This window comes from Micromys minutus, assembly GCF_963924665.1.
Source record: "Micromys minutus genome assembly, chromosome: 12".
NCBI classification, from domain to species: domain Eukaryota; kingdom Metazoa; phylum Chordata; class Mammalia; order Rodentia; family Muridae; genus Micromys; species Micromys minutus.
Window position 1 is genome coordinate 29049557 of NC_137981.1, and position 15672 is coordinate 29065228.

The window sequence follows — 15672 nt, forward strand, 5'->3', positions numbered from 1 at the left end:
TTACTTAATCCTGCATGTGTCACTGCCATCTGGGATGGGTCTGGTGCTCCCTGAAAGGCTGGGGTAATTTCCAGCCAACCTTGTTACTGAAGGCTGCTGTGCCCTTTCTAAAATATCAAAGCCATGGTCCGTGGCTTTAAGTGCCTCCAAAGTGTGAGCTGTCTTGCTGCAATTAAATTATAAGATTATAGTGTGCTTCAGGGTGCATTAGCTGCACCCACCCACCCCCTCCTGAGTGTGTGCCAAGCCATCTGGTCAGACTCCCTGCCTTCCCTTGACTAGTTTCCAGTGAGAGGATATTATGGCCTGCCTCTGCAACCTGGATATGTGGGCTCCAATATTCCATGCCCCTCAGTTAGGAGACAGATAACAGTGCAAGGGACCATCCCACCATCCTCCTGACTCACTTTTCCAGATCATCAACCTCTTTGTGGCTGTCATCATGGACAATTTTGACTATCTGACAAGGGACTGGTCTATTCTGGGGCCTCACCACTTGGATGAATTCAAAAGAATATGGTCTGAATATGACCCTGAAGCAAAGTAGGTTGACAAGCACCCATCTGGCTTCTAAGAGTTTTTTGGGAATGCCCGTGGTGACTTTGGTGGGGTTGGGGTGGTGGACTGAAAGCTCCCTGGACCTCAGGCTATGCTCTGCTTCCAGGGGAAGGATAAAGCACCTTGATGTGGTCACTCTGCTCCGACGTATCCAGCCTCCCCTGGGGTTTGGAAAGTTATGTCCACACAGAGTAGCATGTAAGGTGAGTGTCCCCCCATCCAAGTCTGACAAGCTATATACTGCTTTGTTCAGCATACAGTACACTAATTTACATTTGCCCAAACTGGCCTCCAGCTCAAGAGATCAGCCTGTCTCTACCTCCTGAGTACTAGGATTAAAGGAGTATATCACCATGCCCAGCTAGAATTTTTTCAGTTAATACTGTTTAATTAACACCGAGTGTCAGGAACATAACTTTGTGTTTAGGATTCTCTTAAATCCTCACAAGGCCTGTTAGCATGCCTTGCTTACTGGAACCCAAAGAAGGTGTACCTTACCCCAAGTTCTTCTGCAACTCTCCTTGACAATGGTGTTAGAGGTATCTGGAGAGGGGTGAGAAGTGGGAAGTATTGATCTATTCTGAAAGACCAAGCCTTCAGAGAAGCCATGGAGACATCCCTGAGATAGCACATAATTTCCTGTCTCTGGTATCTTTCTGAAAGAACAGTAGTGAGTTCTACTGGGTGACAGGCTCAAGCCCTGTGCTTGGCCTATGTATCTGCTATATCATTCAGTTATTATAAAATCCTTAAGGATGCACCCAGAGGGGAGACCTGTCCTCAGGACACAGAGAACTAACTAATGAAACAATAACACATGGACAATGAAATTTAATTAACATTAAATAGCATCCAATTGTCAATATTTATATTTTACAACTGAACTTTGAACTTTGTCATCCCAGGTTCCTCACAGATATTAGGTTGTATCTGTCAGTATTCTCCATAGAAAAGGACTAATAGGGCTGATGGGCTGGCTGTGAGCATATATACATAAGTCTGTATGTGTGACCAATGTATAGCTGTCCATGTATAGATGTACACACACACACATGCATGTACAAGAAAAGGTTTATTATGTGACATAGGCACACGTGACTGTGAAGTTCCGCAGTCTGTCATCTCCCAGTCAGAGACTCAGGGCCTCTGTGGTACAGTCCAGTCTGAGGACTGAGGCCGAAGGACCAGGGGGACCAATGAGATACATTTTAGTCAGCAGTAGAATGGTGCTCTACCTTAAACTGAAAGCCAGTCCTTTTCCACTTCTTTTTGTGCTGTGGTTGAATGAAGAATGCCCACTTTTGCAGGCATCTGCTTTACTTAGTCCATCAATTCAAATGCTAGTCTCTCCCAGAACACCCTCCCAGACAGACCTAGACTTGATATTTAACCCAGTGTCTGAGCAGCCCATAGACAAGTTATGTTGAGAGCTATAATTAACTATTTTAGAGATGCTCCCAAATGACCATTGAGTTGAAGTGAGGGTTGCCTAGAGCATGAATAGGGAGTTAATAAAGAAGGAACATCAAAAGGGAACATGATTGTCATGGACTGTCTGCATTCTCATGAGGAACTCTTTTTCATCTACAGAGATTGGTGGCCATGAACATGCCTCTCAACAGTGACGGGACTGTCATGTTCAATGCAACTCTGTTTGCTTTGGTACGCACGGCTCTCAAGATCAAGACTGAAGGTTAGCACTCCCTGGAAACAGGAGGCAGGGCAGTTATTAGGAGAGGGAGATGTCTTGCGCACGCACACACACACACACACACACACACACACATACACACACACACACACACACATACACACATACACACACACACACACACACACACACACACACACACACTCATATATATACACCCTGGATAGTGTGTGGGGTGCTAGCAGGTCCACATCTCATCCTTGCTCAAACCTGGCAGTGGAAAGCACCGCTGGGGTTGGCTCAGAGGCTTCACTGTAGGAGGCATGGGAAACAGATGCTGCAAAGGCTGGAGAGTGAGCCTGGGGTGAGACAGCCGAGGCCTTGCAGAGAGGCAGCAGGGAGGTGGGAGAAGCCAGAGGAGACGCATTTTCAGTGGGAAGGCAGGTGTTCTTCACAACGCTGCCGCTCTCCTAGCGAAGCTGGCCACTTCCCACCTGGCACATGTTTCTCATGCCACAAACAAGCATCATTAAGCTATTAAGAAAGTAGGATGGCCCTACATGGTAATGTGTCAGTAGAAAAGACAACCATCACATAAAGAGAAGTCAAGATTTTGAGGTCAGTGTAAGTACCTACAGTAGGGCCTAAGATAAGCCTTATTTTGATGAAGTTTATCATGCAGGAACAAAGGCAGGATTGGGGGACTTGGTAGAAGTGGAAAGGAGGAGGAAGAGCAAGAGAAAGAAGAGGAAGAGGGTGGAGATTAGCAGTAAGAGGAGAGGGGAAGGAAGATGAAGGAGGAGAAAGAAGAGTGGGAGGAGGAAAAAGAAGAGGAATGAAGGAAGAATAGAGAAGAGGGGGAGGAAGATTGAAGAAGGGTAGGAAGAGGAGATGGAGGGAGAGAAAGAGGAGGAGGGAAAGGAAGAGGGGGATGAAGGGAGGAAGAAGAGGTAGAGGCAGAGGAGGAGGAAGAAAGGGAGAAGAGGAGGAAGAGGCAGCAGCAGAGGCAGGTAGTTTCCTTCTGGTTTGGGAGCCAAAGGAGGAGCATAGGTCCTAGCTGGGGTAGGTTGCTATGACAACAGAAGGTAGTTGGTGAATTTCCAGGTAGAAATGATCATCCCCCAGTGGTGGCTTGGTAAATGCTTCTGAATATAGGAAAGGTATTTGGCACTCAATATGGAGAGCCAAAGGGGAGGGTTCTATCAGAAGACAACACAAGGAAGGACCCAGTACCATAGTGGGGAGCAGCAGAGCACACAAGTCTGGTCTGTGCAGTGTCCACACACCCCTCTTTTCCCCTTTTGGATTCAGGGAACCTGGAGCAAGCTAATGAAGAACTCCGAGCTGTGATAAAGAAAATCTGGAAGAAGACAAGCATGAAGCTACTTGACCAAGTTGTCCCTCCAGCTGGTGGTCAGTGTAATCTATTTCCCCAGTAGTTCTTGAACAAGTAATTAGTTTCAGTAGCAAGACCTCTAGACAGCCCAGAGAGGGAGTGCAGGACACTTCCCAGACCAAGGGAGTGTGAGGCCCGCAGCTAAAGGAACCCATTGGTTTCACCCAAAAATATTTGGGGTGATATAAAGAAAGCCAAACCAAAGAGGGGCTTCAGTGGGGAGGAATCCAGACCCCCAAGGCTAGAGCAGGGTTTTTGCTGTCACAGCAGAAATAGTTACAGAGGACAATGACAGCACTCAGAAAGTGAGAAGTTTGTACTTTCACCCCAAATAAATATTTAAAACTAGTCTCCAGTTTTAAATGTCTCAAGCAAAATGGATAGTTTTCAAAACAGAATACTTAAAAAGTAATTTTAAGAAGACTGAATTTCCCACTGTAGCCACCAAGGACGTCCTTTAATGAGATATAGAGGTAGAACTAACAAGCATGCTGATTTCCTTTTGTTATTTATCACAAATTAACTGACTAAACATTTAAAGTTTGTATATATATAATATCTCTCTGTGTTATATATATACCGTTTCTCTATTTTTTTTTAAATACTTGTGGACACTAAAGTGAGATGGTTATTTTCCAGCTGTTTTGTTTCAAGTTTTAAAAGTGCAGAATCTCCTTACCCAGTGGCCCGTCTCCCAGCAGGCTAGCTAACCCTGGCCTGGAAACATGATAGACATCTGGTATGTTTTATAACCAATACAACTTTAACAGGGTGGCATGGTTCAGATTCCGAAGCTGAATTCTGTGCCCAGATTGTGACAGCCTGTTACTCCTGAGGGACTAAAGGAAGCCATGCGTTAGTTGTTTTTGCTTTTTAGTAGGCATGGCCTTCATCAGTATTCAGGCCACCCATAGCTACCCTAGCCACTAGCTCTGGGAAAATGGCTCAGAAAGAAATGACCAAAACGGTGGGAATTCCCACCTCAAGACACTCCCCCCACCCACCCAACTCCAAGACCTGATTCTGCACTTTTAAAACTCCTCTTGGTTTCCGCTCTTTTCCTTTCAGCTGCACATCCAAGTGGTCGCATGGCTTAGATGAGCCGCTTTTTAAAATGTTGTAACACTGTGCCTGAGCTTCCTCTGCAGCCTCCATTCCTCTCAACTCTCAGAATATTCTGAAGCAATTCTGTTTTAGGGCGGTGGCATGGAATCAGAGTTATCTCTTGCCAACTGGATTCCCCTACATTGTTTGTGGAACTACAGATGCATGCTTCAGAATAGCAGGCTGTGCCTGTCTGTGTAAACCCTCCACACACTAGCCCAAGACACTCACCTCTCTCTTGTTCCAACTCTGTCTCTTTGGAAACACCACCTTTGTAGTGGCCCATCTGATGCCCACAGGAATAGCACTCCTCACATGAGGTGTGCTTAAAGTGTCAGCGGAATCACTGTGATGATGCCCCATTTCTTTTTTATCTTACCAAGGAAAAGAAAAGTTGAGAATTTGGCTTATGATCTAAACTTCTTTTGAAAAACTGACCAACATTTATCTCTACTAAACTTTTCAAGAAGGATAAATCCAAACACACATATACACATACATTCTGGGGCCTGGTGGTTCTCTGTTTCTTTCCATGGTGTTTGGGGGTTTAGGATGATAGATGCCAATCTTTTCTCTCATGTGATACCAGAGAAGAAAGATCCAGAGTCTTAGGAGGAAACACAGTGCTCAGAAGTGTCTACAGTGCCCATTGTAGCATCTGCTTGTCTACTTTACATATCATATAAGCACATTGTCACCAAAGGGGACCACACAGCACCTTTAGGCCTTGGTGAATAGTTCTGGGTTAGGTTTATTTGTCTCTTTGCTCCCCCCCCACTCACTCACACACACACACACACACACACACACACACACACACAGTGGACCAGTGGGACACCATGACATGCCTTGGGACAGATGGGTGGTTCCAAGCATAGTGTCCTCCATATATAAGGTGGCTAGAGGACAGCACAATGAGCTGCCTGTGTCCTTGGTGTGCTCAGGAGACCCCATAGCTAGAGGACAGAGCAAAGCCTGATGCTTGTCTGGGCAGCTTTGCTAGTGAAATACAATCTGAGCTGCTCACCATGAGCTTGATGGAAAAGTAATGCCAAGAACCAGCTGTGGAGGTCATGCCGGGAGAATCTTTTTCTCTTGTCTGCCTGCAGTCTGACCCCTGCTTGTCATGGGGAGATGTCTCAGCCTGGAATCTTGTCTGGGTTCTCAGTGCTCCCTTGTCATCTCTGCCAGGTCATGGACTTCCCCCTTTCTCTTTAGAAGCTCCTTTCCCTTGGGGAATCTGCCTTCCTTTGGAAACTCCTTCTTGAGCCGTATCTGGTTCCTTGGTCCCCTATGTGTCTGCCTGTTCTACTGACCCAAGATGGCCTTACCAAATCAATTGCTTCTCTCTGACCCTTTCCTTTAGCTTTTGTTCTTCTTAGGAGCTCTTGTTCAGGCAAGGTCCCTTGGTCCTCCTGCTTTTTCTCAGTAGAGATAACCATGTCACCTGTCCTGCTTCTTTAAAGTAGAAGAGAAAGGACAGCCAGCACTTCTTTTATACATCCTGATATAAAGTAATAAGACTCTCTATGTTAAGTCAGGGAATTGCCCAGGGCTCAGGGGACCCTGAAGTACAAGAACTATCAGTATTGTTGAAGGTGGTATAGGTTCTGGACTTCTCAGATACACTGGCCCAGCAGCCACTGACCTGCTTGGAAAGAGTTAGAAAGAGCAGGGCTAGGTTTATACCATCAGAATGGCAGATGAAAGGCAAGCAGGGATTGGGTATGCCCAGAGCCAAGCTCTCTGTAGAGGTAAAGTTGGAGGAAGAGAGGGCCCTGGGCTCAGGCCTTGGCCAATCGACCTGGGCCAGTCATGTAATTTCTCCCTCTCTAAGAGTGAGCAGAATTGTTATGTAGAAGTTATGAGACCCATGAAGAGTTGGGACTGGACTTGGACACCTCTAGATACCCAGCCATGGTGCCTAGCTATGGCTGATGGATGGAGTGAGCAGAAGCTGGAGATAGGGCAAGCATGAGCTTCGCACACCAAATATCTTGGCTTGCTTTCTTCTGGATGGTGCCATACTGAATGGTGTAGACCAACCAGCTAGCCAGGGAGCTGTGCATTCAGATCAGCACAGAGCCCTGGGTTTCTTCAGAAGCTTCTCCATCTCACCAGGGCTTCTTTGGCTCAGGCTCAGGAGAAGCATAACATTTCTCAAGGCCAGTTCACCCCCAAACAGACTGCACAGTAATTCTAGGCAGCTTCCGGCAGGAATGGCTGGCAAACCTTCCCCAAGTGGCCCAGAAGCTGCCAAATAGATGGGCACCATAAGTCAGCCATACCTCCCAAGTGAACATTAACTAAAACCCACCAAAGTTGTATTCGTGGATAGAGTAGGTCCCAGTGACCCTAAGCCTCTTGTGTTCCCACATCCATTTCAGTGAGTGATACTCTTGGCTTGGTTTGAAGTGGTGACTTTTGTCATTGTAGGGCACGTGACACAAGGCTAGCCCACACCTGGGTTGGAGTGCTTTATACCCCTTCTCCTAAACATTCTTAGTTCTTCTGACACAGAACTCCATTTTATAGGGGAGAATACAAGCTCACTTAGGTTGATCCTCTTCTCCCCAGTCCACGTGACTTTTACAAGGATACCTTGACCAGAAGCCTGCATACCTACTACTGTTCCTCGGCCTCTGCAGATCCTAGAATCCCTAACACAGCCCTACACAGGCTTGGCTGCTAATGGAGCCTTGCCACCCAGAAGACCTGAACACCCTACAGATCTGGGGGCATCAACTTGGCAGGGCAGGGGACACAGGTTACACTGACATATTCACAGTGGTTTACCGTGAGACAGTCAGAACTTCTATTCTGTCTCATGCATCACCTTCAAAGTTGTCAGCAGAGTCCTGATTCCCCAGTGATACATGTTGGAGGTTGTTTCTGAACAGAGCAGAAGTAAAGCCTGCTCGGTGCTGAAGATAGTTGGAGCTGTCATTGCAATGCAGAGATCCAGCCGTTCTGAATTCCAAAACCACAAAATGGTCTCAGAGCTTATTGGCAGAGAATGGGGGAGCGTGTGAGAGCTGGATCTGCAGTCTCTGTTCCGACCTTCCTCTCCTTCCAAGCTCATCCGTCACCTTTCTAGGTCTCCATCTTGTGACATAGGGATTTGGATGCTTAATTGCACTTGGTGCTTACGGTAATTACACATGCAAATTTCTATGTACAGGGTGACAAATGTGGCCTGCAAGGCCTTTCTGTTTTGTAATGTTTATTTTAAGTAAATAACCAAGGTGGCGCTTCACACCGTTACTAATATGCTACTCTTTAACTCGTGATAAATATACATTACCTTCTGCAACTTTAACGATCAGTTTATTTAACTGACTCTAGCTTTGAGCCTTAACCGCTTTGCAAAGCTTTGCTTCTTGCTAGACCGAGCAACCCCGTGTTATAGGCTGACAGCCCAGTGCCTTATGTGCACCATCCCACACCACCCCTGCCCCAGCCAGAAGTGAGGGTTTAGGCTGTTGGTCCAAATGTGCTGATTCGGGAGAGCTGTGTCTGGTCTCTCCGTTTAGATGATGAGGTAACCGTGGGGAAGTTCTATGCCACTTTCCTGATACAGGACTACTTTAGGAAATTCAAGAAACGGAAAGAGCAAGGACTGGTGGGGAAGCACCCTGCGAAGAACACTACAATTGCCCTACAGGTGATTTGCCCTCTTGCTCTGTTCTCTTCTCACTAACAATGTCACCAGCTTTAATTTGAAATACTAGAGAGCTGAACTATTCATGGTTGAGCAGTGCCACAAGGATTTTCTTTAGACTGAGATACGGCACACTGCCCCCTCTGTGGAGTAGCTATTTCCGGGCCACAAGGTAAGTACTTCCCTCTTCCTGTCTTCTCCACTGAGCCTCGCACCTGCCATCATCTGGTATGCGTGCAAAGCACTCAGGACAGCCGCAGTGGGAAGGGAGTGAATGTCACCTCACAACCTAGCTACCTGGGTCTTCTCCAAAGGCAGCATCCTCAAGGCAGGCCCCCTCCCATAGCCCTGGGCTCAGGGTCCGGCTGCCCAGAAAACAGCTTTTCATCAAAACGCAAGTGCTTGTTTTGTTTCTGTTTGTTTCTTACCCCACGGCTTGTTGGTTTTTGGTTCATTTCAATAACATCCATCACTCCCTAGTATGCGCTCTGTGTGTGTGTGTGTGTGTGTGTGTGTGTGTGTGGTGTCTGTCTCTGTGTGCTATCTTCTGATGGCAGTGAGGCTTGCTGTGCAAGTGCTGCATACATAGGCCAGCCTTTGGCCCATTTCCCTTTCTGCAACTTAGGACCCCATACATACACACATGCATGCATGCATGTACAAGAGTGCAAGTACACACACACACACACACACACACACACACACACACACAACTACCCCTGCCAGGGCCCTAGAGTATGAGTGTACATTTAGAAATATCTATCTGGTCCAGACAGGGATTGGGCATCCAAAGGCAATAGAATCCCAGAGATGCCTAGAGTTCTTGGTGGATGGCAGACATGAAGAAGCAAGGGGGGCAAGCTAGAACTTGAAGGCAGGGGAGCTGGGAAAGGTGGTTTAGTGGGTGGTAGTGGTTGAAGAGGCTGGGGACAGATGTCAGGAGAAGAGAAAGGAAAAGTCAGAGGATGGCAAGCTGTCACCAAGTCCTGCTACCATGCTAACTGAAGTGTCTTCAGTCTATCATAAATAAAGACATTTTCCTTGTGGTTTAAAAAGTTTACTTGAAAACGACTTTTACATCCCTGTTCTCATGGCTCTTGAATAAGGTACCACATGGAACAGTCCTGTACTTTGTTCCAAGAGCAAATCCCCAGGGTTGTTGTGCGTTCAAAGGGGTGATAACTGGAAGTTAAGGCCTGACTGTGACCTTGCTGTGAGAGACTATGTAAAGGAGGATGGTGAATGGGGGATGGCGGGTGTGTCTGCATATATCTCAGGTTAGGAGATGACCTTGTGGATGGTGACCAGCTGACCCAGGGTGAGATCTCAGGGGCAGGTGGACACCCACACCTATTCAAGCCAGACTGTGTTCTTTCATTCCCTGATCGTGCGACCTTTGGGTAATGAGTTATAGGCTCAGCCATTTGGCTCACTGTGTCACAGGACAGGACATAGGCTCTGACTTAAGTAAGGTCTTTGGCCTCCTGCTGAACTGGTTTGCAAAAAATGACAGCTCTAACTAAGATTAACACGGTTCACAAGTAGCCTCGGATGACAAAAACTAAAAAGTTCAGCTTGCAGATTTGAGTAGGTCCCTGGTCTATGCATTCCTGGTGGCAGTATGACTACATTGGCCACTAGCAGAGAATTGATTTGCACTGAAGGTTGTTCCCCTCACATGACCTGCCCCATAGGAAAGGCTAGCTGGATTTCTGACTTCTCTGGGTACCCTCTGCCTACCTGGAATGGCTTGCTGCTCTAGAAGTCTGATTGATGGGATCAAACCTTGACTTTCTAGAGGGGACTTGATCTCTTTTGCACCTAAATGTCAAAATTTGTAGCAGTCAGTTGGTCTCTGAACTAAAAGACTCATCAGTTTCAGGGGAGGGTTTGGTATGCAAACACTTGGACATCTATGTGCATGGGGGGAGAGGTAGACCTTTTTTGGAAGCTCCAAAGCTCACTTTTGTAGCCGAACAAAGTGTTTTGGGATTCTAAAGTCGCATAAACAACATGTGGCTTAAGTTGGAGTTTACTGAGCCTTGAGCTGCTGCCGACAGAATGCTGTAAGGTTCTGGGTGGGACATAACCACACTGTGTTAATATAATATTGAGGGTTTTCTCCTGTTTAAGTTTTTTCATTTTGTTATTCAAAGAAAGAATCTTATTTCCTTGGTAGAAGTCAAGTATTTCTAGTTAGACAGTATAAATACGTCCTCCCAGGGTTCTGTTGAGAATTGAGGCCAGGCCTGTAATTTATATTAAGTACACAGCATAGAAAATTAAGTTGTGTTCATAATCTTGACAGTTAAGTTCTGAAAAGGCATTTGATTCTGAAACAAACATTAAAAATAGAAAGTGTTTGTCTCCTTGATGGATAATTCTAATTACATTTTTGGCTTCCTCTGCTGCAGAAATGACTTTAAATGTGATTTGTTACTCTCCATTTAATTAGTGCATTAAGGAAGCCTCCTTCACCGAATTGTGAAATACCATGGGTGATGTAGCAGTCAAGGAGCCAGGATCGGTCGTGGGAGGAAGGCACATCCCTGAGACAGCTGCTGAGGGTGGACTTGTCTGGTTGAAAAGGAAGCAATATGCTTCTGACAGCAAGGCACTGTGGGGCGTGGCGGGGGCAGGGCGGGACTCCCAGGCTGGTTGTAGTGGGGCGTGGAGTGTGGCATTACTGTGTGAGCAGACGTGAACAGCCAAGCTTGTGCGTGCTGGCCTGCAGAGTGAGGTCTGTCTGAAGAGCTCTCAGAACTGGCACCCAAGCTGTGCACCTCCATTCCATGTCATGGTTCAATCCGATCTCCCCATGGTCAGACCAACTGCAGTGTGAACCTTCCCTGTGGTGGTGGGGTGACCGAAGGTTCTTCTGCCTCTGCATGGGAAGGAGCTGAGCACCTGTGTTCTCCGGCCTCTTCGGTCTGAATGAGTGTGTGCTCTCCATCTATCCACCCGCTCCATCCCTTCATCCCCATCATCAAAACTAACCTTCTCTCCAGCCCTTTTATGCTGGGAGCCAGAGAGAAGCTGCATCTGGCCCTTTGTTCGTTTCCTCCCAGTCATCAGACATCAACATATTCCCTTTAGTTTGGTTCAGCATTTGCTCTTCATCCATGTTGCTACATCCAAGTGACCTGCAACTTCCCACGAGGAACAAAGAAATATAGGAACATGGCCACACAGCCACAGATCGTCCCTGTCCCTGTTCATGCAGAAGTCATGCAAGTAGAAGGCCCATCACACCTCTAGCTGAGGGCTCCTGTGGGTCTACTGTCTCTCTGATAGAAAAGATCCCATGGTGGGAAAATCTTTGTTCATTTCTCTTAGTTTTAATGTCCAAACCTTTTGTCTGCTCTCCTACAATCTGAGGAGACTGTCCTCCATGCACCCCACATGACAGGCCACCTGAGTGAACCATAAGAACCCTAGGCAGCTATTTTGTTTAGAAGTTGGGTCTAAGTACTCCGTCCTTTGTAACACAGGGTTTGATGTTTAGATTGAATGACTTTAATGTCTGTACCTTGGCCACAGGTGGGGATGGTTGGGAGATGCTGGTGGTACGCAAGTAGCCGTTAGCTTTAGTCTTCAGGGTTTCTTACTCTGGTCTTCTCAGCGCTCAAAGACAGGAAAGCAGACTCCCAAAGATTTGACCTATAGCTGGTCCTGCTAATCATGCAATGAGATTCCTTTCTCCTTTTAAGAAGTATTATTCTACCCAAGGCCATAACACTGCTACACACACACACACACACACACACACACACACACACACACACACACACACACACACATTTTCCTTTTTAATGTAAGAGGAGAACAGATGCTAACAGATGAGATTTCACTGGCTGATTCGTTTGTTTCAGATGCTTGAACGGATGCTCTAGAGTTCTCTGCCTGAGCTACCGCACCAAGCTGGTTAGTCCGAAGGCGCTTGTGGCTAAGGCCTTGAAAGGGCAACTCCCACCCGGGCTTATTTCTACTGACACAGCATTTCAGGAGAAATGCAGGCACCAAAGCTCTGGGGAGACCCCTTCCGAGCAAGGCACTCCTCCGGAAGGAAGGCAGAAGCCAGGCTGTGGCTCATCTGTGGAGCCATGGCTGCCTGTTTCGGACACTGCTCATGGTGGCTCCCTTTCATGAAAGGGAACATATGAGTTATGGTTTCCCTCCCAAGCTAGAGACTCAGTGAAAGGGAGAGAGAGAGAGAGAGAGAAAGAGAGAGTATAAAGGGGCAGCTGCCCCTCAAAGAAATGAAATGAACACAACTTGCTGACCGTGGCCAGTAAAAATATAAATAAATAAAATGTTTTATTTATATATATACATATATATGTGTATGTATATATAATATATGATTAAGCAGACCTGTGTAAGGCAGGCAACTGACTCTGTCCCCAAAGTCCTGCATCCCAAGTTTGCCTGAACTCCCAAAGACTGGCAGGCTGACCGGAACTGAGCAGAGTTCCTTTTCTGTGCCAGCACGTCACGACCTCCTGACTACCCGGCCCTGCTTGCTGCAGTGACCCAGACCAGAATGCACTGTAAGTGGAAGGCCAGGAAGCTCAGACACACCCATTGAAACTAACATACACCCGCATGCCAAAACCAACCAGGCAACAGCTCAGGTTCCATCTTACCGTGTCTGCGGGGAAATGCCACCACACCCAAACCTCATCTAACATTGTCCGTCTTTAGCTTGCACTCAGAGCCAGTCTGGGAAACCTCTTTGGAAGCAGTATGGTCTAGTTTCAAGGACACTGGGAGTCAGGGAACCTGGGTTCTAGTCCCAGTTCAGCATTCACTTGCTGTGTGACCTTGGGCAAGACACTTAACCTCTCTGTGCCTCAGTTTCCCCAACTGTAAAATGGGGGTAATAATGTCGACCTACCTCACAGGGCTGTTGTGAGGAATAGCTAAGTGATTGTAAAGCTCCTTGGACGTATAATTGCTTATTATTAAGACTCCAACAATAATAATAATATCATATGCCTGTTTACTACCACAACTTCAAGAAATTCTTGGTTTGGTTTGATCTCTTTTCTGTTCTGTACTGTAGTTATCCATTGAGAATTCTCCCCGGTTTTAAGATCCTAAGCAATGCATAAAGATGCAAACAGATATCTGTCAGACCGCATTTTCAAGTAGTAACAATAGTAGATTTTTTGACCAAAATGTTGGTTGATGATGGCTTTGCTATCAAATTCTAAACTCCTCCCCAGAGGGGATCAAGTCTGTACTTCTGGTATTAGTCTAAGACGCCCAAAATGGCCAAGGAAGGAGAGTCAGTATTCAAAGAACAACAGTTTCGGAGGAAGAATCTAAAAAAAGAAGAGGCAAAGGAAAAGGAGAGGAAGAAGAAGGGCTTCCAATTCATTGATCTCCTTTCCTTGGCCTGGAGATTAGAGCAAGGTATGCATGTGAGTGTGTGTGAGTGAGTATGTGTGCGAGTGTGTGTGTGAGTGTGCACGTGTGTGTACATGTGCACGTGTGTGTGTGAGTGTGCATGCTCGTGTGACAGCAATGTGTGGGATGAGTTGGGGTGGAGAATGAGATGAGTTGAAAGATGAGGAAGAGAGAGTCAGGACTCTGTGCAGCCCTGTTCTGCAGAAAGAAGTGTTTTTCCAAGCATCTCTGGGGTGCAGCTCCCCTGAAGGCCAGGCTGAGAAGGTAGGATGCTCCCCCACCCCCAGTAGGCAGGATGCTTCCTTAGACCCCTCCTAGGGAAGCCTAGAAGGGGTTTTCTCTAGTGACACCTTGTAGCTATGACATCTGCCCTGACCATAGAGCTTCCCTGCCTTGTGGCTTCACTTTCCCACACCATGGTTTATGGAGACACACCCAGCTTTGGCTCATGCAAGGATGGCAGTGAGACGGGGAGCTAATGTGGGTTTTATTCATTCTCACAGCTTCAAGCCTCCATGGCTGGTGGTGTGGGAATGGGTAGGAGCCAAGACATACACCCTTGGGAGAGAGAAAAGCCCTTTCATGTCTGATCTTAATGCTGTGCCCATAGCTGTTGCCTCTAGCACCCACGTCCCTCAACCTGCCCCCTCCCACATTTCTCCATGCTCCAGCGACCACAGGGCTAACACTTATCCCGGCAGGCCTCCGGGGTTACTTCTGTGATGAGGGGCTGTACCTGGGTAAGCCCCTGTATCAGAATCTGTAGAGAATAGATACATCACCTTGAGGGAGAGAGGATGGTTAGCCTTACAGATGTGGGGGGAAAAAAAGAAAGAAAGAAAAAGACTATCTCTTAGGCAAGAAGCTCCCCTACCCCAGTTTTCCTACCCCAGCCTTGATATCATTTCTGTTTCTAGATCCTCATGTAGTTCTGATGGGTAGGGTTGTGCGGGCCTTCTCCATGTATCACCTCAAGCTGAATCATGTTAACTTGCTTACAAGTCTGATTTAAGGCATCCCTGCCAGTGATGGCCCTTGGGTATGGCTGTGTTGCTAAGGAACAGAGCTGGTTGGTCAGCAGCTAAGGCTACTTTGGGGAAGAAAGACAGCTGGCATTAGAGACGGCTGCCCCCAGCTTCCACACACAGGGGCCCAAGCTTCCTGACATCTGTCATTTTCCTCAGAGCCCTGGCAGAAGAATAAGCCTCTAGTGGAGAGGGGGATGTAAGAAACTGATGGGGTCTCATGTTTAAAACCTTCAAAGACAAGTACAGCAAACCTGTACTCAGCACCTGAATCTGTGGGGCTAAACTTTTAGCTCCTGGGTCAAATGTGACAGAGACCAGCATCCGTCCATCACAGGGAAGCTACGGTAGGGTGGGAAGTAGAGTGTTCTCAGAATCAAATGTCACCATATGACCCAGTCCAGAATTAGACCACAGGATGACTAGCACGGCTTTCTGGAAGAGGGAGGTTGAGAGGAATCATTGTTATGTCCCAAAGTCATTAAGGAAAAAGTTAATACATCAAATAACCTAACAGTAAAGACTCTTCTGATCACATGGTCTTTACTAATATGTATCTAGTGTCCCTCAGTAACCTAACATATCACTGCTCCATTACCTACAGGAAGGGGCTTGGTAAGTAAAACTTAGGGTTCCCAGGTGAGTGGGTACCTGGGTGGACTTACTCTCCTTGGTATGTCTTAGGCCTGAGAAAGGTGACTCTGAGACAGTAGGGAGGTAACCCATGATGCAGTGTTGAGGGCAAGAAGCCATGGTAGGGCATGCCTGCCATACCGGAGCTTAAGAGGAAGAGGCAAAGGCTAGCTCAGAGAAGCCACATGATGGACGGAAGTGGAGAAATGTAGGAGGGTCAGAAGAGATGAGC

General features: G+C 46.9%; 1 protein-coding gene across 4 annotated transcripts in view; it reads left to right on the forward strand.

Moving 5' to 3' along the window:
- Nucleotides 1–15672, forward strand: part of CACNA1D (calcium voltage-gated channel subunit alpha1 D) — a gene marked incomplete at both ends in the record, with an annotated part of 288275 nt that overhangs the window by 257347 nt on the left and 15256 nt on the right. For all 4 annotated transcript variants that reach the window (XM_080926306.1, XM_080926308.1, XM_080926305.1 and 1 more), the window contains 5 exons: nt 416–543; nt 665–761; nt 2149–2251; nt 3521–3622; nt 8243–8373. In XM_080926306.1, the coding sequence (XP_080782432.1) occupies nt 416–543; nt 665–761; nt 2149–2251; nt 3521–3622; nt 8243–8373 (561 nt within the window). The remainder of the gene's footprint in view (nt 1–415; nt 544–664; nt 762–2148; nt 2252–3520; nt 3623–8242; nt 8374–15672) is intronic.